The 26,213-nt window shown below is 31.6% G+C and overlaps 1 protein-coding gene across 5 annotated transcripts in view; it reads right to left on the reverse strand.

Annotated features, from left to right (window-relative positions):
- Positions 1-434: 434 nt before the first annotated feature.
- Positions 435-26,213, reverse strand: part of LOC148619188 (transient receptor potential cation channel subfamily M member-like 2) — a 46,863-nt gene continuing 21,084 nt past the window's right edge. For 2 of the 5 annotated variants that reach the window (XM_088578824.1, XM_088578822.1), the window contains 14 exons: positions 24,539-24,619; positions 23,691-23,837; positions 22,767-22,866; positions 21,939-22,164; positions 21,337-21,663; positions 19,090-19,227; positions 14,744-14,998; positions 14,215-14,389; positions 12,519-12,663; positions 10,811-10,998; positions 10,050-10,185; positions 9,211-9,306; positions 5,282-5,317; positions 435-2,792 (listed from right to left, as the gene is read on the reverse strand). In XM_088578824.1, coding sequence (XP_088434950.1) covers positions 2,591-2,792; positions 5,282-5,317; positions 9,211-9,306; positions 10,050-10,185; positions 10,811-10,998; positions 12,519-12,663; positions 14,215-14,389; positions 14,744-14,998; positions 19,090-19,227; positions 21,337-21,663; positions 21,939-22,164; positions 22,767-22,866; positions 23,691-23,837; positions 24,539-24,619 — 2,252 coding nt within the window. In that variant the 3' untranslated portion in view covers positions 435-2,590. Of the gene's footprint in view, positions 2,793-4,488; positions 4,507-5,281; positions 5,318-9,210; positions 9,307-10,049; positions 10,186-10,810; positions 10,999-12,518; positions 12,664-14,214; positions 14,390-14,743; positions 14,999-17,334; positions 17,374-19,089; positions 19,228-21,336; positions 21,664-21,938; positions 22,165-22,766; positions 22,867-23,690; positions 23,838-24,538; positions 24,620-26,213 lie in introns of all 5 variants that reach the window. The other 3 variants (XM_088578820.1, XM_088578821.1, XM_088578825.1) reach the window with 3 other exon arrangements.

Here is a 26,213-nt window from a genome sequence, read left to right on the forward strand (position 1 = left end):
CCAATTTGTTATGAAGTTGCTCATTTAAGTTGAATCATTTAGACCATGTGAGTTCCATTTAGACCATGTGAGTTCCATTTGACCACGCGAGTTCCATTAGACCATGCGAGTTCCATTTAGACCATGCGAGTTCCAAAGAAAAAAAACAATGTCACATGGTCATACTCTATATGAAATTGAAACTAACCGGTTATATCATTTGATTTCTCAATTAAACACAAACATGATAGACTGAATATGATCAATATACATTAATTGGAGACTGAATATTGGTCATATCTTCACAAAAAAGGCAAGAACTCTAGTGTGGTACATGCAGTGTAACCATAACCATTATAGCATTATGTTCAAGTTGGGGAAGACAAGTAGACACACGAGGCATTAAAATTACAGCCACTTGTTGCTGGAATAATGAAAAAAAAACAAACAAAACATTAAGATAATCTAAAAATTGCTTTAATAATGTTAATAACAATCAACAAAGAAGATCAATGATAACTTAATCTAAGACTGATTGCCATTAAAACTAAAACTAAAAACAAACATAAATCAAAGAAGCTTTCTGCCATTAATGACCTCTATTGCTTTTAAATCTATAGTTAATAACAGTGCTGACTGGAGACATAATCCATAAAAATAAACATTGAAAAAGACGTGACGAGGAATATTACTAGAATTTAACATGTATTGTTCAAATAATTGAGGCTTAAGTTTAATAAGGCAATAGAGACTTGTGGTGCAAGTATATATTATATTACCTTGAACAGTTAACCCTGAGATACTTAGTTATTTTAACAAACATTTATTATATTCACAACACAGTTATATAACCAAGCCAATTAAAAATGGCAAAAGATATATATAAGTTTAAAAATAAATGAGTATTGGATTAATATTTCTGAAAAAATATAAAGACAACATTGTAGTAATAAGTTTGTCTTTTACTGGTGTTGGCTAAAAAAGTTTTAAAAATCCTTTAACATAAAGTTTGAATCAAAACATTTAATATAGAAATATCAGTACAACAATTTTACCCTATCATAAAATAAAACTAGAACGATTCAATTACATTAACCATCTACAACATGTAAAAGTTATTTATAAACAAAATGATTAACATCATTCAAAAAAGTTCAAAGAAACCAAAGGATAGACGAACTTCCTGAATATTAATGCTATATTCAACATCATCTAACACTACATACACTTTGAGTACAGATCAATGTTGATAATATTGAGGTAATTTCTTTTTCATAGTTTACTCTTTATATCAGGTTTGTCCTGGTCAACCCACATGATATGAATTCGTCAATACAAAAAAAAGACGAACGTCTTTTATTTCACAAGTTCAAAGCACAGTGTTAAAGTTTTAAAAAATAAATTAGGGGGTCTTTTATAATCATCTAGAAACCAAAATGTGACAACTGAATGAATGATCAGAAAGATAAACACAAACTAATCAAGGGAATTAAAAAAGCTAATTATATTAAAATGCATTATGGTATCTTTTTAGTAAAAAGTAGATACAGTAAAAAAATCAAGTTTATTAATATCAAAACAATATTTAATTAAGGAAAATAGTTTCAAACTTTACTAGTACACGACATAAAACATGTTTTCACACATAACTTCAGATCTTGATTCCATTGAAAAAAAAGGTCAAATCCATACATTCAAAAGATAAGAAAAAGTCAATAAAAATATGTTGTAAACACTGTACAACTACATTAAGTGATGTGTCAGCATATCTACTTACATGTATAAAATCAATAAGAAATTCTCTCAAAGATTATTAATAAATGTATAAACTGATACTAGTAAACATGTACTAAAACAATGATTCATTTGATTGATAAACAGATCTGGCTCGGATTGTACTTAATATGAAATGTCACATTAAAATCATTAAAATGACAACTGTAATTTACAAATTATAAATACAATATAAAATAACAATACAAACATACAATAAATACAGCACTTGACCCTAGAAGTCAATGCATGGATGCATTGTATTTCTATATGACACTAGAAGTCAATGCATGGATGTATTGTATTTCTATACATTTAGGGAATTTTTTTATGAAGTTTTATTCCATTTTACCCTACAAAAATAGCAAATGTGTACTGTACACTGATATTTAATTTTTAAAAAATCATGAACAATGCAATATATAATTCAAGTTTATATGTACCAAAATATTGTTCAAGTATCTGCATAAAGAAATTCTGATTTATTTCATTTTGAATATCACAGCTGGCTTAATCACAAAAAATAACAAACAGGGTTTATATTACTGGTTTATGTAATATAGACTTAGAAAAGATATCTTACTGCTATGATTTGTGCACATTACTGAAAGGAATAATATTGTCAAGGGGATTGACAGGTTTCTTCAAGGGGGTTAGCCACATGTTTTTTTTTTGGCAATTTATACCACATTATTAACTCTCTCCTAATTGACTGCATCCCTGTTAAAAAAAACATGAAAATAATTTATACAATATAAAACATGTACTCTCACTACTAGGGTAAGATAGTAACATAGGTTCCTTCTTTTATATAGTAGTGGCACATAAAGTATCTAGCTCAAGCTTCAGCACTTGGTAAGTGTGTTATATCTAATGAAGGTGTCTGAAATTGTTTTTTCTGCATCTCCAGGAGAAGTTTCTCCATCCTGGCCATAGATTTATTCATATCCTCCACCTCAGATTGTACATACACAGCCAGTTTCTCCACCTGGTCTTGGACATTCAGTCCTACTGTAGATGCAGCTGTTGTATATGATGCCCTGTAATGAAAAAAAAAAACAAAAAAACAATTACTTGTATAAAAACATAATGAACATGTATTAATGATGATTCAGTGTGAAAAATGAAGGATTTTTACTTGGGAAGCAGAATTTGTAATAAATACCATTCATATTTCAAGCCATATACTAATTCAACATAGTTCAAATGACATGAGGAACAGATTGATCTTACAACAAAAACAAACAAACTAGCAGAAAACTACAAAATACTAGTTTGAATCTCAATACTGTTCATGGCTAATACGCTTAAATTAATCAACATTAAAATTATTCATGATCTTTTTTAGCAGTGAGACTTAAGTTACAGGTATGAAAGAAGACATGAAATAAATTCACATTCTAAAAATCAATTCCACTGAAACACATCTTCAATTATATCAATTAGTACAATAAGGACAGTATTAAATTCACATGCAAACAATTATATTATAATCCAAAATTTCTGGTGAAGGGTAATTTACATTTCACGCTACAATGGCTGAAAAATATAACAGAAAAACCTGCTTAAATCCAAGCTCATTCAGAATAATGGTGCAAGTATGAGCTAACAATTTAAATGATCAAGTTTAATACAACTTCTGAACACACTCTTGTACCATGATACAAATTGAATATTTAAAAAATATAATTAAATCTACACCAAACAAGAGGCTCCCAGGAGCCCAAATCGCTCACCTGGTTGAATTTTTCCTTTCAAGGACAATAAATTAAACAAGAAGTTGTCCAACAATTTTGACTCAACAAAAATTTGATAGGACTAATCATAAGGATCATTTCAGTAAATGAAAGTCTAAATCTATCATAGTTTTCAAGACATTGGCTGAAAACTTAAAAAAAAAAAAAAAAGTCATTTTCCCCTGTCAAGGGCAATAACTCTTATAATAAGGCCTCTGAAAAATTTTATGCCTGAAGACTTTTGTAGTCCTAAACATAAAGATCATTTCAGCCTTTGAAAGAATTTGGTTAAACCTAACAGTTTTGGAGATGTATGCGAAAAACTACTGTCTGACCCCTATGTTCTATTTTTAGTAACAGTGGCCATGCTTTTTCGACGGATCAAAAATCCCCACAATAATTCTATGCACAATGCCCCAAGAAACATTCATACCAAGTTTGGTTCCAATTGATCAAGTGGTGTCAGAGGAGAAGATTTTTGAAAGAAATAACATAAAAAATAGCAAAAAACGTTGAAAGGGGGCAATAACTCCGACATGGTTTTATAGATTACAATGATAATTTGATGGCAGATAGATCTCATCATGCTGAACACTTTTACCCCATCAAAATTTGGCTAAACCTAACGGTTTTGGAGATATATGCGAAAAACTACTGTCTGACCCCTATGTTCTCTTTTTAGTAACGGCGGCCATGCTTTTCGACGGATCAAAAATCCCCACAGCAATTCTATACAGGATACCCCAAGGAACATTCATACCAAGTTTGGTTCCAATTGGTCAAGTAGTTTCAAAGGAGAAGAGTTTTGAAAAATTCTTAACAATGATGATGGACGCAAAGTGATGGCAACAGCTCACATGGCCTTCAGCAAGGTGAGCTATTAAGTGGAAAATGAAATTGCAAGGAAGTTGTTTTATGAGCTAGTAATTAAACAAATCTTTCTGTCTGGACAATAAACATGTTCTGGCATATACTTCATCCCAACACCAACAATGCATACCTAGGGGAAAAACCACTCCTAAAAGAAAGAAAAAAAAAGACTAATACAGGACAGAATAAAATTTTCCTATGATGTCCTAACACTATATATGATAAGGCATCATTGAGTAAATGTTCTTTAACTTGGCAGATCACTGAATGAGAACTAAATACATCTGACATCTTCTGTTTTTCACTCTTACAAGTACAGTCAAACCTTACCTAATGGGACCATCAGAGGGAGAGCAGAATCATCATTAGACAAGATGTGGTCTTTATATACTTTATATAGTAGATGTTAATCTTAAAAAGAGTGCACCCCACATGGACATTATAATCACAGACTTTTAAGACAGGGACATTATAATCACAGATTTTTAAGACAGGGACATTATAATCACAGACCTTTAAGGACAGGTTAGACTGCATACAATTTTTCACTTCTGTTTCAGTTTGTATTCACCATGATTAAAGTAAATCAAGACAGGTGTTCACCAGAATAGTCTGTGGTACATTGTCTATCTATTCACATACTCAGAGAAAACTCAAAGCCAAGAAATAAGCTGTAAATTGGTTAAAGAGCCTGAATTACCTAGTGTAATGGACTTAAGGTTATAGCATAAATAATCAACCATTCACATGTTAGGTGCTTTTACAAGTTCTAATAGCTAATACAGTCATCAGTTAAAACAAAAAATAATGAATATTGTCAGCATTAGCTTTAGTCGAACGTCTTCATAATCACAAGTTGAGAATATTGGTACACAAGTTCAAAGTTATTATCAAGTTGTCAAAGAATGATTTCCAAAACATACATGTTTGTTGATCTAATGGTTCCTTGACCAATGGAACTGAAAATACATATCTAACACTTAAAGTATATGTTAAAAACAAAATAAAATTTTTGAAAATATAAAAAAAAGTTATATAAAAATATGCCAAAATGACACATTATAGAGCAGAAACTAGAAAAGAATGCATTGAACATAAACGCTCTAAATATTAGGTAATAAAATAGAGGACAAATATTAGAGTGTACCACCCATAAAAGAACAAAATTATGATGATTTATACTTCAACATAAGCCTAAGTGATGTCAGTAGTCGACAAAAAAATGATGTGAAGATTGATTAGACACAAATATGCATTGCTGGATTCAAAGTATCAAATAATTAATGAAAATACTACTAGCAGGTTTGAATATACAAATAAAACCAAGAAAAGTTAGGGTGCTAATTTGAACAAGAACTTCGATGTGTGACAGCATAGTTATCACTTACTTCACAGCTCTGTCACATAAAAATTATATCATTCACATACAAAGGTTATTACAATGACAGCTCAACAAATACAAATACAATTAAAAACTTAAAGCATTAGAAATAAAGGTTTAATCATACACTCTCTCAAATACTATGGAAGTTAAGAGGGAGCCAGTTTTAACAGTTCCACAAAACATTATCTGTGTATGGGTTCTTAAAATAAGGGGATAAATATATTGTAATTTAAGATTTGGAGGCTTCAGTTGTGAATACGACAGTTGCAAACTGATAGTGATTTACTAATAAAGCTCTAGTGGAGTCAGTAAAAGGTTATTTGCAACAATTCAATCAAAACTGATGACAACAAATCAGAGATGGGGTATTTGTAATTGTTAATCAGCTGTAATTAAATACATTTCTTCAAGTAATCATTAATCAGCCAAAAATGTGATTACATGTAATTTAATTTTATCAATTACTTTTCAAAATACCCTGTAATTCTGATTACTTTATGATTACATTATGATTACAATAGAAATATTAAAGCCTCAAATGGTATCTATGGATAATGCATTATGTCAACAACAAAAATGAGTAAAATGATTGTTAATCATTCAATGCTTCTTTGTGTAAACTTTTCATTTGTTTTTTCTTCTTTTTTTGTGTGAAGATATTACAAAATGTTAATTAAATACCAACAAGTAAAAACAAAAATCGAATTATTCTAATGAAAAAAATATTTGTTAGAGCTATCAAAAGATCCTAAACAACTGTTTTAATGAATTTGATAAAAACCCAAAGATATTTTGGCTAATTTCTTTCATATTCAAATATCCCTAAAGGGCATAACTGTACATAAATCAAGTGCAATGGTTCTTAAAAATTCAAGTGAAAGTCACAAATTGTTATATTGAACTTTATATTTTATAGATCAATGTGGTTTAATAAACTGGTGAAGGTTAATATTATACTATACCTTAAAAAAAATAATATTACATGTTTAATTCAAAAAGTTAAGGCCTTATGAAAAATATAAATAACATAAACAAAATGTTCCAAAACTTTCAGTTAATTCATAGTTAGTTGCAAATTCATCGTAATCAGATGTAATCATGATTACTTGCCAACGTAATCATTAATTTAAGCAATTACTTTCAGAAATGCTGTAATCATTAAATTAATTTAATCATACATTTGACAAAGTAATTGTAATTTAATAAATTACATTAAAACTAATCAGACCCATCTCTGCAACAAATCATTAAAGACAAGGCACTCTTCTCTATTGTAGTACAACTGCCTATTACATCTATGAAAATGGCAACGATATAGTACTAGGTATATTCCACTTGTAACATTTGCACTAGTGTAAAATAAAACTGAGGGTATCAACAATAGAAAAGGTACTCCAAAATTAACAAATTAATCCACTGATCATCAGAATAACAATACTAGTAAACATGCCAATAGCAGAGACTTCAATAGAGTAATATGTACATCAATAAAGAAACCTAATATATTGTTGTTTATTTGATATCATGGGTTTAAAAAAAAACTTTTTTTTTTTTCATGGTACATATTCTTTTGGAATATGTGGAACAGCTCTTAGTTGGTTGAATGCGTATCTTAGAGACAGAACTCAGCGAATAGCAATTGGTGCTACAATGTCTGATAAGATCGAACTTGAGTATGGTGTTTCCCAAGAATCTGTTTTAGGTCTAAAACTAAACTGTATATTCTCAAAGCCGATAGGTGAAATATATAGACGACACATGTGTCATCACTGCTACGCCGATGATACACAAGTATATCTAGTTGTACAACCGATAGATAACTGGAACAACATATCTGAGCGACTGAAATCTTGCCTTTCCGATATAAGCATCTGGATGTGTAGCAATATGCTAAAGCTGAATGAAGATAACACTGAACTGATTATTTTCGCACCAAAACATAACGCCAAAGACCTTTCGAACTGTAGTCTTCATTTTAGAGGAAACATCGTTAGTAGTACTGATTGTGTTAAGAACTTAGGAGTCTACTTTGACAAAACACTCTCGATGACAAAACAGATCAGTGCAATATCAAAATCTTGCTTTCATCAGATTCGCAATATTGGCTGTATTCGACGTTACATCACAGAAGACGCATGTAAAACTATTGTTTGCTTGATGATAACATAAAAGACTTGATTACAGGAATGTGCTTTTATATGGACTCCAAAGTGGTGAAATTCAAAGGCTACAACGAATTCAAAATACCGCCGCTAGAGCTATATTAAGGAAAAGGAAATCAGATCATATCACCCCATTGCTAAAATCTCTCCATTGGCTCCCTGTCTATTACCTCTATCAATTCAAGTTGTTGCTGTATGTTTTCAAAGCTCTTACAGGCAAACTCCGTCTTATATTCAAGAACTGATTAAAATCTATAGACCACTGAGATCATTGATATCAGGATCTCAATCCTTGTTAGAAACACCAACTACCCGAACAAAGTCATACGGTGAAAGACGATTTGATAGATATGCTGCCTTTCAATGGAACACTTTGCCAAATGATATGTGGGACACTACAGTGAGTCTGGATGTTTTTAAAAAGAGACTAAAAACCCATCTTTTTAAGCAAGCATTTATGTGATAACTTGTATTAATCTGTTTTATTTTTCTATAGTATTATTTCTTTTGTGATATTACCATACTTGAATGTTTTCCATGCATGTTTTAAATTTCATTTTGGTATATTGATTTTATTTTATTTTAATTTTGAATATATTTTCATACTCTTTACAAATTCAATACCAATCAAGTAGTTTTTTTTTTCCTTTGTCTCTTATTTTAGATTTTTTTTTTAAATAGATTGTCTTTTGTCACTTCAGTTCATTTTTGTTTCATCAAAATAGGTATCATTGTGTTACTTGATATTCATTCAATTTTATTTTGTCATGTCTTTTTTTATTTTTGTAATTTGATGTACTTATATCTATTTTTTATACATGCATGTTATGTACAGCACTTTGAGTATATGTATTATAGATATATTGCTTTATAAGAGATGTAATAATAATAAAATAAATAAAAGCAGTGTTGTTTACAAAAATAGCTCCCTCAAGAAAAATGGGAAAAAAATTATCTGCATGAAATAGAGATTTTTCAACAATTCTACTCCCTCCCCCCATGTATTATTGCCTCCCTTCACTCAGCCTTTAATTCTGTTCACACCCCTATACTGAAATTCTGGCTCCGCTCCTGAATAGAATATAAGAGACAATCTTAAACCAAAGGTAAGCAAGCCTTATGTAACATAACAGCTATATCTACAGTACCTAGAAGTGATATTCATTAAAACTTAATGTGTTCCACTTGTTTTCTGTACTGTTTAGCACAATTATACTATTCATACAGAAATACAGAAAAGTGTATAAAATCAAACCAGTATCAGCAAATGAGCAAAGCAAAAAGTAACAGTAACTTTGTAACATACCTAGAAGATAGAGGAGGTTTTCCATCACCACCTTCACGACCAAAGTGTGCTACACTATCTTTTATCTTGTCTAATTCATCAATCACCTTTTCCAATCTGCAATTCAAATATTTAGTTTATTAGTGCCTGTGTGCGTAAATGATAAGTTATAAGACAAAACATGGCATACAAGTCTTCTGTTCCTTGATAGCACTATATTACAGAGTTAATTTATCAAGAAAAATAAAATAACATAACTATTAGATTATTTAATATTTTTTCAACAAGATGAGCATGAGAAAATCCTGTGAGTTGAACAAATATTTAATAATCTGTTTATCGCTGTTTTGCTGAATTGTAAGTATTAGTTTTCTTTTATTTTCAGTTTTCCTAACCGAAATATGTAAGTTTTATAAGCACTGCAAAATTTCCTTTCAGGACCATTTTTCTTTGACATGCTATGTGATATCACATATGTTGTGCAGCTGTGATTCACATCATTTGAAAAAAAATTGGTTAACTATGACGGACACATTTAAAATTTGTGGAATAATTTTGAAATTTATTCATTCTAATCGGGTAAGTTACTGTACTTAATCATTTTTCATTGTAGACTAGAAAATATTGCCACAAATTAGGGATTATTTCATACACAGTAAACAAACAGATGGTTACTTGGGTTGTTAAATATTCCTACTCTGTTGCTTGTATGTCACACGAGGACATAGAAACTAGTGATAATTTTCATTCTCACTCGACTGGCGTGAGATCGAAAATGATCACATAGCAAGATGAAAGGGATTATAAACAAAATAGCGAAAAACACTTTTTGCCATCAATAAATATATCTTATATGTTACCTATCTGATGTTGATGAAACTTGGTAATTTAAACCATTGCTCATCTCTTGTTGGGTCTCATAGAGGTAGTTCTCAACAGCTTCCCTTTCAAACAGATGAAGTCGGACCTTATCTTCTTCCTTCTGTAATTCTGTTCCTATAAAATATAAAAAATAGAAGAAAGATGTTAAATGGATGTTGAAAATGTCTTGTGTAATAGGAAATATTGGAACTACTGTTAAATGAGTAACTACAATGGAATATGACTGATCAAAGATCATGTTTTAATTTTAAACTGTGTGTAACTTCATCTTTAACTGATAATTCAAAAATGACACAGTTTATACCACCAAGATAATGAAAACAGTTTGTATCACCAAGATAATAGAAACAGTGATAACATCAAGATAATGGAACATCTTGAACAATATTAAAAAAATAATCATAAGTCTCTTTTTTTGCATGGCATATGTAATATCCTTATGACATTTGCAGGAAAAGTTAATAACTATTTTTCTTATTTTGGTATTTTGTCCATAAATTGCAGAATTTTACAGAAGAAAAAAAGTTCTTAAAATTGCCCATACTGATTTTCTTGAATAACTACCAATCATGAAAAAAAATAATAAACTTTTCACCCACTCCTCTGTACACCAAATATGAAAATGACTATAGTTTTTTAATCTAATATTAGTTCTGTTATAGTCCTTTAACTTCTACTAAGTTAATGATTAAGTTGTTGCCCATGAGAATGCCCCAATGAAGTAAGTACACATACTTACTAAAATCATTATAGTAAGGGAACTTTTTACAGCACATAACAATGATGTATCTAGCTATCCTAAACAGATGATTCAGTAGAATAAATGGTGGCACTAAAGAAGGTCTATCATAGTACTCATACACCAAGGAGTACTTATAATATTTCCATACCATCTCAGAATTCTCCTGTACCTTCTGGAAAGTATCACTGAAATAGATGTAATATACATTACATAAACATGTCCTTCCATATAACAGCTGTAGGCTATGTTTTAACAAGCATTCTGAGAGTATTGAAAAACAATACACAGTCTCCTACCAGCTGTTTATATCACTAACCCAAATACTACCTTTGATCAAGTATAAATGACAAACTGAGGAAATGACCTGGATTTTAAACAGAAGAAGGGATATGGACAAAGACAAGAAAGATGTTCAAATCCATTTAACAGATGTAGATTCGCAAAGTTTTATATGTGGACAATTGGACAGATAAGGTTTCAAATAAGGATTGACTAATTTGGCAGGAAAAAAAACAACTCAATATCTTAAGCCTCTGGAAAAAAGTGAGTTAAACTGAAATTTTGGTATAGCGTGTAAAACTGAAAATTGGTAACTTTAGAAAAAATCAGCAAACCCGAACAAAATGTAAACTTGATCTGTAACTGATCAACGTAGACTCAGATACCAAAAATCACCTCAATATCTGCCAGCAATTTGAGAAAGTGTGGAAAACTAAAATTTCAGTAAATTTTTCTAAGTTTAAGGGCCATAACTCAGACAAAAAAATCAGCAAAGCGGCACAAAACATAAACTTGATCTGTAACTCATCAAGATTGACTCACATACCAAAATATCCGCTCAATATCTGCAAGTGTTTAGAAAAAAAGTGCTGAAAACTTCAACTTTTTATCCAGACTGACAGACAAGACGGCTGGGCGGACAGAGTTCAAATCTAAACTAAACTATGTATGCCTAACTAAAACTGCAGTAGTTTTGACTTTTGACGGTAAATGTATGTATAAGTCCTTTTGATATAATGCCATTTTCACAACATATTTTAGCTGTCACCTCTTTTCGTAATAAAACTCTACTTGAATTCATTATCATACATTACAACATTAGATTGGACATTTTTTAAAATAACTATTATTTTTGGGTGTCACTTTTTGAACTTCATGACTTCCCTTTTTCTCCCCATCATTATGACTAATAAAATACAGAAATACTGAAAAGTGTTTTAGCTTCAGCTGGGAGATAGGTAAGACAGCAGGAGATAACGGAATTTAAGATGAAATATCGGGAGACTCCTGCAAAAGGCAGGAGAGTTAACACCTATACTGAGGGTCCTTTTTTGTGGAAGGCCCTAATTAATCATAATATGCCACAGACAGATAGACAGAAATTATATTTCTTAAGTTTCCCTTTCATAAAAATCTACAGCATTGTTTTTATGTACAAGAAAGTATGTCTGTGAAAAACACTGCCAAAAATGTTCGACTCAAAAGAATACACTGATCATAATGCATAACAAAACATAGAGTGTCTGAGCTCAATCCCAAAAGAAATATTGCAAAAAAGTTTGATAGTTCTAGAAGCAATTGGAAAAAAATATATATTGAAACAAAGAACTTTAGAAAAGTTACATTCACAAGTCCAAGCAAGGACAAATAGTTGGATTGATGGAGTAAATAAATTCCTTGGATATTATTGTTGAATAATACTTACGAAAACATAGCAATCAATAGATTGACCAATAGAATGTTAGTTAGTACCATGTATACAGCTAGGAGTAAAGGCACTATAGCATTGATCTCAGGACACCGTGGTAGGGTGCTATTAACACCTGAGGAACATGGAGATGGCACTTCACCTAGAAGAAAAATCGAAAGTAAAACAAAAATCAATAAAGGAATATCTCTATTGACAGCTTGCTCACTTTTTACTAAAACCCCTATATAACTTGAATGTCCATCTATAAAAACAATAAGAAATGCTCATTTAATTGATACCCCACTTCCACATTGCATAACATGCACCTTTTGACCTCCATATCAAATCTTAAGAAGAGGGTGCACAATGGTAATACGTAATAAAGATTCTGAAAACGTTTCAGTTGTGAAGAATGACTTACAGGTAAGAGATAGGTACCAAACATCAGGAATGATTTATTTGCCGACATGATAACTCAAAAAACTTCATATCAAATTCTACATAAATGCTACACGTAGCCATATGTCCCCCGCCGCTGTAGAAAGAGTTGAATTACAAATATTTGACACGTGTATCAATAGCAGATTCAAAACTTATGTGCTTTCATAAGTCCATGTGGCGATTCAAGGTTAATGTATCTTAATGAATCAAATTAAGTTAGGTTAAGAATTCTTCATACAACAAAAAAAAATCCGAAAAAAACTAACTTGAAAAATGAACAAAGTCCCATAACTCCAATAAAAATTGTCGAATCAAAATAGCGGTTAAGTATGATCAACTATATACAATGACAAACAATCCTACAAAATTTTGTCAAATTCCGTACAGCGGTTTCTGAGGAGTTGCGTCCACAAGGTATTCCTATTGCGAATAATGTGAAAAATGAATAAAGTCCCATAACTCCAATAAAAATTGTCGAATCAAAATAGCGGTTAAGTATGATCAACTATATACAATGACAAACAATCCTACAAAATTTCATCAAATTCCGTACAGCGGTTTCTGAGGAGTTGCGTCCACAAGGTATTCCTATTGCGAATAATGTGAAAAATGAATAAAGTCCCATAACTCCAATAAAAATTGTCAAATCAAAATAGTGGCTAAGTATGATCAACTACATATGGTGAAAAACAATCCTACAAAATTTTGTCAAATTCTGTTCAGCGGTTTCTGAGGAGTGGCGTCCACAAGGTGTTCCTATGCAAATAATGTGAAAAATGAACAAAGTCCCATAACTCCAATAAAAATTGTCGACAAAAATAGAGGACCAAGTCTGTTTGGATCAAAAATTAAATTAAGAGGTGCACAATGGGAATATGCAGTAAAGATTCTCTGGAAATTTAATTTAATTCCTTTCAAAGGTGTAGGAGGATGGGTCTCCCCATTTAAAAATGACAAAGTCCATGTTAGCTCATGTGAACCCCCCAAACTGATTCAGATCAAAAACTTAAACTTTAGGTGCACCATGAAATAAAGATTCTGAAGTCCATGTGAAACAGGTACCCCAAATTAGAGTCACTAATCTATTTTTGGTTGATACAAAAAACCCAAACTTTGTTGGACTAAAAATCAAATCAAAAGTCGCATAATGGCAAATGGCATTGCATGATTACATTTCCAAGAACATTTCAAATTAATCAGGTATTTCATTATTCCATTTTTTTAGATAAATAATAGGAACACAATGAAAGGAATAATGAAGTACACAAACCTTCTATATTTTCCAGGAACAACTCTCCATACATCTGCCAGTATGGTATGTAGACTATGTCTTTGAGAAGTTTCCAGGATGCTTCTGAGTTAGGAAACAGATTTGCCTGGTATGTAACTCCAAAACTCAATACAAACACAGCTAATATCATAAAGAAGAACTGTATATCAGTTATCTGAAATGAGAATCAAAAAACATTATAGCAGAAACTACATGAAAAGAGAGCAAATCTGCATACTCAGTCAAAGTAACTTTCAACTTTACTACATGGCCAAAGTTTGAAAAATATTGCCATGAATGACAGGCAAAGAACACAAAAAAGAGGGTATCTAATGGGGCATTGAGTCATACACTCACCACTGATTATGATACATTTTGACAAATCCTCCAAAGATGTCTTATTAACAAGGGTCATTGGTATTCAATGTTTCTAATTAAAACACCTTGACATCTTTGTCTATCTAATTTTAAAGCAAGATGACTGCATTATATTTATGTTCTTTCTAAATAACCACAAAATAATACATACCATTCTCCTTATCATGATAACTTTTGGCCCAATGTTCTTTTCTACAAAGAAGAACTGCATGGTTCTCATTATGTACATAGCCAGGGTTATACTATATGTGATCCTTGCCCATACAAAGTCTGCCTCTGATAGAGAGAACCTCAGTATAAAAGATGTTAGGAACAGTATATACATACACAGGTCAAACTTATTCCAAACACTACCCCACCAGCTCCGTAGTTTGTACAACAATGATAGCTGCTCCTTCATTAAAATCTATGAAATTACATAAAATCAAAACCATATATGAGATATCTTGAAATGAATTTGTCTCAGGTAACTCAATTACAAATTATAAAAAGTATTTTTAAAAGATACTTCCATTAAATTATCAGTAGTAATGAATTGGTAATCAGATATGAACTTCACACATAAAATAATTAACAAAAAAGTCATTTACCCTTGTAAATGTATAAGATTAATAATGAAAATGGCCATAAATGAGACAAAACATTTTCTTTCAAATTCAAATGTACTCTCAGAAAACTTTACCAATGGAGTTACAAATAAATTCACTTTTTGTTTTGTACTTTCCAAATATTCTGCAATCACTGCAAAAGTGGATTGTTTGTAGAAGTGGAGTCTACAAAACTCTACATCATCACTTCTATGTTTCATTAAAATCAATCTATGGCTTAAAACACATATAACGTGATGAGCTAATTACTAAATACTAGCATGCATATGATTTGAGAAAAACTATAGGATCCATATTGCATAAGAATTTCCACAGTGCGAGATCTGAGCTCTTCACTTGAGAGGATTGCAGAGTTTGAGTTACCTACAGAAATATCATATGATTAGAGTGCTTTCTTTGTTCTTATTTTTTTCCTTATAACTAAAATCTGAATGTCATTATCTAGATAGTATAAATAACTTGATTCAGAAAAAATGAGTGTAGTTTCTGTTATGAAATTTGTAAAAAAAATAATAATAATTTGAAATGAAAAGGCATGAAACTGCTCATCAGAAATTAACTGACACCAAGTAGCTACTTAAATATTAACAGTTTTCCTCTTGATATCTAATAGTTTCTTGAAATAATGACCATTCAGAACTTTGGTAACAAGTAATATTAGCCTTTACTCTAACACAGCTTACTATTTAGCAGTTATGAAATTCAATTATTTTAATTCAAATGTGTCAAGTTAGTTGGTATAAATTAGGACTTAAAAGCAAAAAACTTGTCTGGAAAACAATTTTTTTATCTGGATAATTTTCTTAATAAAACTAGAGGCCCTAAAGAACCTGAATTGCTGACCTGGCTTGATAAGTTACATTCCACTTTTCATAAAAGTGGAAATGTTTTTTCTTGGATAAAAAATCCCAATGCTCATTCCTAAGGAACAATCAAATCAACTTTCATTGGATTCTGTCCTGTAGTTTCACGGGAGAAGAAGTTTGAAAGTAATAAGGTAACATCACAAAAAGTAACAACAACAACAACAAAAAAAGGGCAATAACTCCAAGATGGGCAAACAGATTTCTCCCAAAAATTTTACAACAGCTCATCATGTTGAACACTTTACAATACATTAGATTTAGGCATAACTTAACAGTTTTGGAAATATATGCAAAGCACTGACCACTTTGTTCTATTTTTTTAAAAATCTCCACACCAGTTCAAGGCAGAATATCTGGTAAAACATTCATACTGTACCAATTTTGGTTCTAATTAGTCTAGTAGTATCAGAGGGGAAGAGTTTTGAAAAATTGTTAACAAGGGCAGTGATAATGGATGACATCAGACACCAAGTGAAGACAATAGATCACCTGGCACTTAATACACACTTCAATCCAATGACACATTACATATCCCATCAAATGTGTGGATGGCTAAACAGCAGTATACCATAAAAAATCCATCAAAAGATGGGTGTATAAGGATGAAAAAACTTGCTGAAAATGTCAACTGTGAAATCCAAACACTGTGAATAGTATCTTTTAGATAGGGATGACCATTAAACTATTGAAGCTAAGAAGGATAGTTTCCTTGTGATAATTTTTTAACAAAATACTGTTTTCTGGTGTTCTCTGTCAATACTTCAAATCAAGTACTTTATCATATTTCATGAAATCCACAATTACAAAACATGTAAATTAGTCTTTTTAAAGAACTGAAAAAGGTTGAGGTACATTTCTGGGTGAAATAGGCCACCTTATTTGTGTGAAAAATTGATGTTATACTATAAACAAACATGCTGATCACAAGTGTTTGACATAATATTTATTTCACTATACTTAATGAACAATCATTACTTTCAAAAACTATTTCATTACTATCAAAACTAACTAAAAAGATGGTAAGATGGTAACATCATGGAACTACTTCAAATTCGTAACAAACATACAAACTGGTATCATTCAATTACCACGTTTGGAAATTCCCACTACTAGTATTTGAGGGCCAAAAACACCCTAAGTGTACCTTGTTTCTAAGATTACAGCTATAACATTGTTAACCAGATTTTCAGTTTCACACCAGAAAATAGCAATGATAGAAAAACTAGCTTCCTTTATTTGGCAATATACAGGTGGTCCAAATAGTTTACCCCATTCCTTATTCTGATACGACCACCAAAGAGTCCAATCTAGGATAATAATAAGATCGTTTTAACAGTTCTTTTTTTTTATTATTATTACCATACAATTTACTATGAATTGAGAAAAAAAAGCAGTAATCATTTATCATTGTGATTTTGTCATTAAAGACCAAAAAGATTATTTTATCATTTGCAACATAAAAAAAAATTCAATCATATTAAAAATTGTGGAATTCAGTGTTCTTGTCTTTAAGGTCGTTCACATTTTTATAAAAAAAAAATCATAAAAATATTTCTGTTTTACCTCTCATAATAGACAATGCACATAGCAAGATGAAAGATACTATTACATGCACATGTTGTACATTTGTAGACAACATGAGAGGATAAACATGAAGTTGCATACATTGTTGTGCTAAGTATATCCCCATTTGTACCGGCAGTTGATATCCTGGAGCAATCATATCACTTAACACATATGGCCCATCTATATTAAGCCGCTCACCACATTTAAAATAAATCCATCCATTAGTAGCAGAGATTTTTGTGATGAAATTTTTCTCTATTATTCAATAAAGTGAAAAATGGTGAAGTACCATGAAACAAGAAGTTGATATCTGACAGCACCAAAGATCTCTAACAATATATTCCCCATCTTTATGTAGCTGTTCACCAAATATGAAATCAATCCTTCTATTTGGAGCCAGGATAAATACAATGAAACTTGGACGGATGGAAGGACAAAGCCATTATACCACCCATTTATTGATTTGAAATGAAACAAACCAGTCAACAGAGACTTTGTAAGGAGAACATACTTAACACACAATAATGGAAACAAAAGAATGATGCTTGTCTCAATTTTAGTATATATTTCTTAAGTGGATTTAAGATGCTAGAACTTAAGCCCTTATTCTAATTTTACTCTGTTCCTATTACAAACTACACAGCAATCTGTTTTCCTTGAAATATTGAAATATGTAATAATCACCTAAAGTTCAATTAATAAAAAACTTGAAAAACTGTGAGCAATGCTCAGAAACTTCACCCATTTGATAACATGCATAAGGATTCTGTGAACGTCTTATTACACTCTTACTGAATGGTGTAGGAGGAGTATTAAATAAGAGATGGGTACCTCTCTCTGAAAGGAAGAATAGACACCCCTATCACTATATACCCCCAAATGCAGAGGTATAAACACAAAATATGGTTGTTGAGCAAAATCAATCACTGACAAAAACAGAGTAAAACTCTAAAAACCATTATAAAATATGTACTGGTACTCTGGGGTCCAAATTAAGGTGGTTTGTGGTCAGGAACCCTCAATTTCTGACCTCAGACACTCTGAAATTTCATTTACCAAATGAAATCCTGGACCTTTAACCCTTTTTATTGAAACTTTGTTGTGGACTTTTGTTTTTTTCAAGTACACAATTGATTTCAAATTTACAAAAGTCTAAGCCTTCCACTGATGAAAGTAAATTTGAACCCTTGTAAAACAATTTTAGATAACATGCAATTTTTAATCTAATCTAGTCAGATGTAGAACTGAAGAGCTGTCAAATCAGTTTTTGGTGTACTCTAAGCCGATAAAATCTGTTTTAGTGTGAAAACTTAAATTCATTAACTTTTTGACAAATTTATTTTACATCGGTAAAACAAAAAGAACATTATTGGCAGTATTCTGTACATGTATGTTAGTCAGTTTTGAAAACAAGCAGAAAAGTGAACCTAAATAGTCTGTTCTGATTTAAAGCTAACCTGCCTAACTTCCTCTGCTACCATGGTAATGGTCCATCCCCATGTGATGTACTCATAAACAGATATAGGCTCTTTAATGGAGTGGAGGTCAGTCAGGACAAAGAAAGAAAATATCCCTAAGAATATCAAATAGGATATCTGAAATAAAATTTTAACAAGAATATCAAATAGGATATCTGACATAAAATATTAACAAAAACATCAAAGAGGATATCTGAAATAATTCATTAACAATTAAAGATCCTTTCTGAACAAACCCACCCCCCCACACACACACACACACAATCCCTTATTTCCAAAAACTTAAGTCCCTATACCCATATAAAAAGTGGTCCGTCCCCTTTAACTCATTTCTGTGTAAATCAACCCTATCCATGCATTAATAGCAACTAACCATTCACAAAAGTTTGAAGAGGTCCACAAAAAAATAGAGGTGCTATACAGGTGACAAGCCTAAATCACTGAATCCTCCCTCCCAAAAATGTGGTTCCCTTTGACTGCTTTGTGTAAAAATCAATCTAACACAAGCCTTTATAGCTACTATCCACCAAAGTTTGAAAGATATTGGTTAAAATATAAAAGCGCTATCAAGGGGACAACAAGTTGTGACTGACAGACAGACAGACTGACAGGTCAAAAACATTATACCTCAGCAACTTTGTTCCATGGGGTGTAACAAGAAAGTGATTAATATTTTCATTAAAAAATCATAGGACCATCAAACTGATAATAAATGGTTTCCATCTGGCAGCAATTTTCAAATGATTTGATTTGATTAAAATACGCTTATCTCATTGGCTTAACACGTGATGTTTTTTGAGTAAATGACACATATCATCAAACTATTTACATAGGCCACGCACACAATTAAGTGGACTACTGTAAACATATTAATTTTCACAGATTATGTCAAGGGGACATATTCACAGGTATCAATTTTTTGCGGTTTCAAAAAACAATTAGCCTTATAACGTGTTGAAAACCAATATCACGGGTACTATTTTTGATGGTTTTCTGTGCACTGCAAAAATAGCAAAAATTAATATGTTTACAGTGCTTTAATTGATCACTGTGTATTGCCTATTCTCTAAATATGTCTATGTTTGTTTGTTTGTTGGGGTTTAACGTCCGAACAGCAATATTTCAGCTATATTCAGACGATGAACATGAAATTGAGGATAAAATGAACATGAAAACATGATGAAATGAAAAAGGGATGGGACACAAGGACAATGGGGTCGACAAATTTTGATTGCCACTGGAAATAGGGAGAGGTGGGTAGGGTCGGGCAATTTAGCCTCCTGTGGCGGAGCCCTATGGTTCCTACTCCAGGAGAATACCACAGTAGGGTTCCTTAACGTGCGAAGAAAATGGCATCTTTCCCAACACGGTGCACCACTATGGTTTGCGGTCAGGTTTTCTGTATTATAGCCTGACAACCCCAGCATGTAACAAGCCAGGGGTACCCCATTCAACCACCTGGGGCACACATCCCAGTTACTCTGTGGGCAGAGTGCCCTAGCCCCCAGCTAAGGTTTTGAGCACTATTTAGTCGCCTTTTACGACAAGCTTAGTGCTGCTGCAGGCCTATTCTTTTAACACCCGGACCTGCACGGGTGCTAAATATGTCTAAAATATAGTCTAAAATATAATATAACTTTGTCATTCAGTTTTAGTCATCTTTGACTCCTATTCTAATTAGAAAAGTTCAATCCTTATAGCCAAAAAAGTGCCCCCTCTTTGACCAATTTCAGTAAAAATCAATCACATTCAATATTTTCTTGCTACTAACAATTTACCAGAGTTTGAAAGAAATCAGTCAAAATATGAATGCCCTTTCCAGGTGACAAGGCTCAATCATTCCTTTTTAACTAAAACCCCTTTAAAAAAGTGGCCCTACCTTGACTGATTTCAGGGAAAATTAATCCCATCCAAGCTTATAAAGCTAATATTTATTCACTTAAGTTTGAAAGAAATTAGAAAAAAATGGAGACCCTATCTGGGCAACAAGAAGTTATGATGGACAAATGGGTGGACAGATAAAAAACATTATAACCCTGTAACTGGTTGTGTGGGGTAGAATTATCCTGACCAATATCCTTGTACTTGTGGTAATGAACTTAATGTTAAAATTTCAAAATCAAATATATAAAAAGTAAAGCATAAAGGTATTCTGTTTTCTCCTGAAAATTATTTTATAGTGTTTTAAGGACATTTAAAATAATGCATTTTTTTACATTAACTCACCAAATAGATCCAAAATTTAGTAACAGGAGCAGTATAGAAGTAATATATGGCATAAGGAACACTAATAGTTTCATTGTCATCACTACATGCAAACATTTTCACTTTGTAAAATTTCCCTTTTTTTTTCTCTTTCTTTTCACTAGATAATATTTGGTTAAGATTAGTTTCTGGTTTGACTTTATTTTCCAGTAGATGAGGGTCTCCATGCATGGCATATTCTTCTTCAAAAATCTCTTCATCTTCTTTATCAACTTCTTCTCCTGGAGCTTTACTGGTGCTAAACTTGATGGCTGGGATCAGGAATGGAATGAAAATGCTAATTATAATCTATAAAGAAAAAAGTAATGATATCACTACAGTTCAAGACATTCATAATCAGCCAATTTACTACATCTAAACCTTTGAAGTATGTCAGAGAGTATAAGTACAAACGTGTTCACCAAATCTGCAATTTGTAATATTTTTAAACATTTGACCATTTATAGTTAACATTGTACATTTACCAAAATATTGAAAAACAAAGTGAGCACTAATTTAGAATTAAATATGCCGGTAATATCATGCCACGTTTTCTCAAGTTGATACCAAGGACTAGTGCCTACCTTCAGAGTAGAAGTATATAGAGCCATTCTGCCCTTCCATATACTGTTGAGTTTGGCCTGACAAGCTGTCTGACCCATAAAGTCCATTAACTCATTTGAGTCAGCCAGGGTAAAGTGAGTAGTATTACCATACTGCTCAACTGTATGCACTAACAATGACATGGCTAAATGTCTATTCTGGACGTAGCACTCGGTGATCAAACTACAGGCTAACTGCTCATAATACCTGGGGGAAAGGGCAACATACTATCAAACGTATATATAGACAGTAAGATATAGATAATAGAGAAATATCTACAAGATCCAAGCAGTCATATCAAAACAATAAAACTAAGGTAACAGGCGCGGATCCAAGGACTGGCATACTGGGCGTACACCCCCCCCCCCCCCTTACACAAGTTTCACCCAATAATATTTTTTGCCTTGCTTTGCATGGTATTTAATTCAATTTACGCCCTCCCTAAACTCAAATCCTGGATCTGCCCCTGGATAATTTCTTGCCTTTAACATGATGTATGACTCACATAAAAGGATAAGCTCTTGTATTAGGCTTTGCAAACAGTCAAAAATGTTGTACAAAACCAATTAACATAAATTTAGAGAATAAAGAACAATAATGACAATAAGACTACATGTAATTAGGACAAAAACTTTTATTGTTTTTTTTTCTTATCAAATACAGTCAAATTTTGTTATTTCAAGTTCACTGGGCTGAACAACTAATTTGAGATCTATAGTTTGACTAAAATCGAAACTAGATTTGTACACTGTAGAAATTTAAGACATATAACTGACTATAGTCAATTAGAGAAAGGCCCAAAGACTTACTTGGAATTCTCAAGGAATGAATTACTGAGTTCAATATCTTCATCTGAGTCTGCTATCCTTGCTAAGGCTTTTGTAAGTGAACTGGCTAACAGAGCTGAACCTATTCAAAACATTTTAAAAAAGACAGTAATTTTTATAGGAAATCATTCTAATTTGCATTCCAAATTATACCAGATTTAACAAATTAATGTACCTTTCATATCTTTCTATGAAGAATATTCTTAAACTGTTTTCAGAATTTTTAAGAGAACCATTTGATCTGTAAAGAACCCATGTACTTGAACTCATGACTCCTTAAAATTGGATATTTATTGTATTTGGGGGGAAAAAAAGATATTGGTGAAAATGTAACTTTACTTTGTCATCCCAAACATCATATTAAAATTTGAAAGCAACTGACTAAATACTTTTCAAATTTTTGAATGGACAAGGTTCAAAACCCCAATTTTCCATAACAAAACTGGCCACCACTTGGAAATGAAAAAAAACCTACATTTGTGAAAATGTAATTTTAGCTTTATATTGTCATCCCAAAAAATCCTTCTAAATTTGCAAGCAATGTTTGTCAAGTTATTGACCAAAAACATTTTTGCCAGCTTGCCACCATATATACCCAAACTTATAACCGATAGTTTCCATCTAAAAAATCCAGTTAAAATTAGTTACCTGGTTCATTTATAACACTGATGTCAGAATAATAATTTCTATTAAAAGTACAGAGTCAATTTCACTCTTAACCTCAGCCTACGTTTGCTTCTAAAATCAGGTCTCCAACTAATGAATGTCCTCACCTATTCCAATCATACCTATTGTCTGCCTGAAAATCTGGTGTCTTTTACCTGTTTTCTTTAGTACCTTAAGCTCTGAATATAACCTCATCTTTGAAAATGTAAAAATGTAATGTTAATTGAGTAGTAGGCTTACAGATGTAGTCTTTTCCTCTTTTCCAGAACAACATGGCAATTTCCTTTCTATTCATTATGACAGCCCAGAGAAATATATCACGATTTGGGTCTTTAAAGCCAGACTGGATCTGAGATCTGTGCTTAGTATAGGCAACACTCCTTCTTCCTGCAAATTAGATTGGCTTCAATTGATACAGGAATATTTGTGTAACAACAGATCTTTTTTCAATGTGTTGCCAAAAGTAAAAATAAAAATGCGGCTTTTCATATTTTGAAGGTAGAAGACATTGATTAAATTTGATTGATTAATTTTAGTTTAACATGCTATGGCAATCAAGAAAACCTGGCTTTGCACTAGTTTGACACAATGAGCTTCCTTTGGTATCCTTTATGGTTTTCAATTAGCCACAGTGTTAAGACATTGATCTTGTTATAGGATCATGAATTCTAATGACATTTATTTCCAGGTTTTTAGATTTTAATGGTGCTTACTGTTACTACCCATATTGTACACTGGTAAAAATGCTACACATATTGAGTGACAAATGCATTTCATGTGCATGGCACACACATGTGAAAGAGACATTTCATGCCACAAATGTTGAGTAACACATGTTTCATGTGCATGGCACTCATGTGAAAGACATTTCATGCCACACATGTTGAGTGACACATGCGTTTCACGTGCATGTCACACACATGTGCAAGAGACATTTCATGCCACACATGTTCAGTGACACATGCATATCACATGCATGTCACACACATGTGAAAGAGATGTTTCATGCCATGCATGTGAAATACCTGTTTTACATGCATTTTTAGGTACATGTGTGTGGCATTTATACCCTAGTAGACATTACTTACTTTCAGCATCTTCTGCTTTAATGTAACCAAAAAATGGCCTCTGATTTTGTCTCACTATGTAGGGGTTTTTTTTACCTGAAGCTGATAGGAAATTTTTAATTATTAATATCATTCTGAGTAAGAATCAGGCAATGGGTGGCACATCATTTTGGTCAATTTTGTCAGTTTTGACTTAAATATATTAAATACTGAAAAACTATTAAAATTAATCCTGAAGCATCTGTGATGTAGATAATTTTTGACTACTTATATAGGGAAAAAGTGTAGAATAATTTTCCTGCCATTTTTCCATAGTTCATTTCAACTATATTTGACCTTTCATTATATTCAAAAGACAAACTTTACAAACATTTTGATAGTGAATTCTGTATGTTATAATGTACAAATACTTGATGAATGCAGTAAATATTTGTGTTTTTTTTTCATGTCCCAACCTTATACACATTTTGCCTGATTATTAAACATAGAAGTACATAATAGCAGAAAACAAACTTACTAAAACATATTTCTCTTTAAGATAAATAATATCAATATAAGTGAAATACTATAATCATTTGTTACATATGTACATACATATTTTATGTTAATCACTGCAAATGAACGTTACACATTTGACCAGATTAATAGGAAAAGCAGAAAATTTTATCCAGTGTTTTTTTTACAAACCAACTGTACTAATGGCCATGGCAGTGGCATAAGTTGCAATATCAATCAATTATACATAAGTTACCATATCAATCAATTACACGCAATTTAACATATCAATCTATTATAAAAATGATGTGTATGAGTGATAAACCTATTAAAGTTACGCCTATAAATGTGAAGGTGAAGAATAATTCAAAAGCATATATGAGCTCAAAATCTCTTACTATGTATCACATCTTTAAACCACAAATTATATAATATTCTAAGAAGGACTTGTTATGAACTGAACATTTCTTCTGCAGAACTCATTCACTTGTTTCAGCATTAAGAGAAAAAAGATAAGAACTTGAAAGGAAGAAAGATTTATGCAGCCCAAGGTAAAACAAAAAAGAGCCAAAAAAATGTCAAAATCCAACATTAAAATTTATACATAATACAAGATGCAAGTCTTATTTACGTAAATAGTTACTATGAACAGATTCAATACTTTTTGAGTCACAGATTACACAAAGTATGTACTATTTACAGAAAATGGTAATGAAAAGAAATTTTACAAAGCTTTATATGCTTGCTTTGGCCCCTCACTACTGAATTGTTTCTGCCATATTATACACAGTTGCTCTTTAAGGTTCATTTTTTACTTTAATCACAGAATTAGAATATTTCATTTGCTTTTATGAAACTTATTAAAAATAAAAACAAATTCATTTACTGTCTAGAAATCACCTACATACCAAAAAGTAGGCCTAGGCTATGGAAAACCTTGTTTATAAATTCAAAATAATTTGATATACCAGTAAGCCATATCTTTACTAAAAGACTTAAAAACAAATTATATTTAAATTGGTTTGAAAAAAAGACATTTCATACAAACTTTCACAATAAGGCATACTATTAGATCATTTGTAACTGCACTCTTTTTTTAATGGTAAAGTAGTTATTTCTAAAATTTCATACCAATCTATTGACTAATACTCAAGTTATTGTATAAAGTATAAGTGTCTACAGAAAATGATGGCACCATACC

Source organism: Perna viridis, chromosome 4 (assembly GCF_037379345.1).
Source record: "Perna viridis isolate PV_CMFRI_1.1 ecotype Kerala chromosome 4, ASM3737934v1, whole genome shotgun sequence".
NCBI classification, from domain to species: domain Eukaryota; kingdom Metazoa; phylum Mollusca; class Bivalvia; order Mytilida; family Mytilidae; genus Perna; species Perna viridis.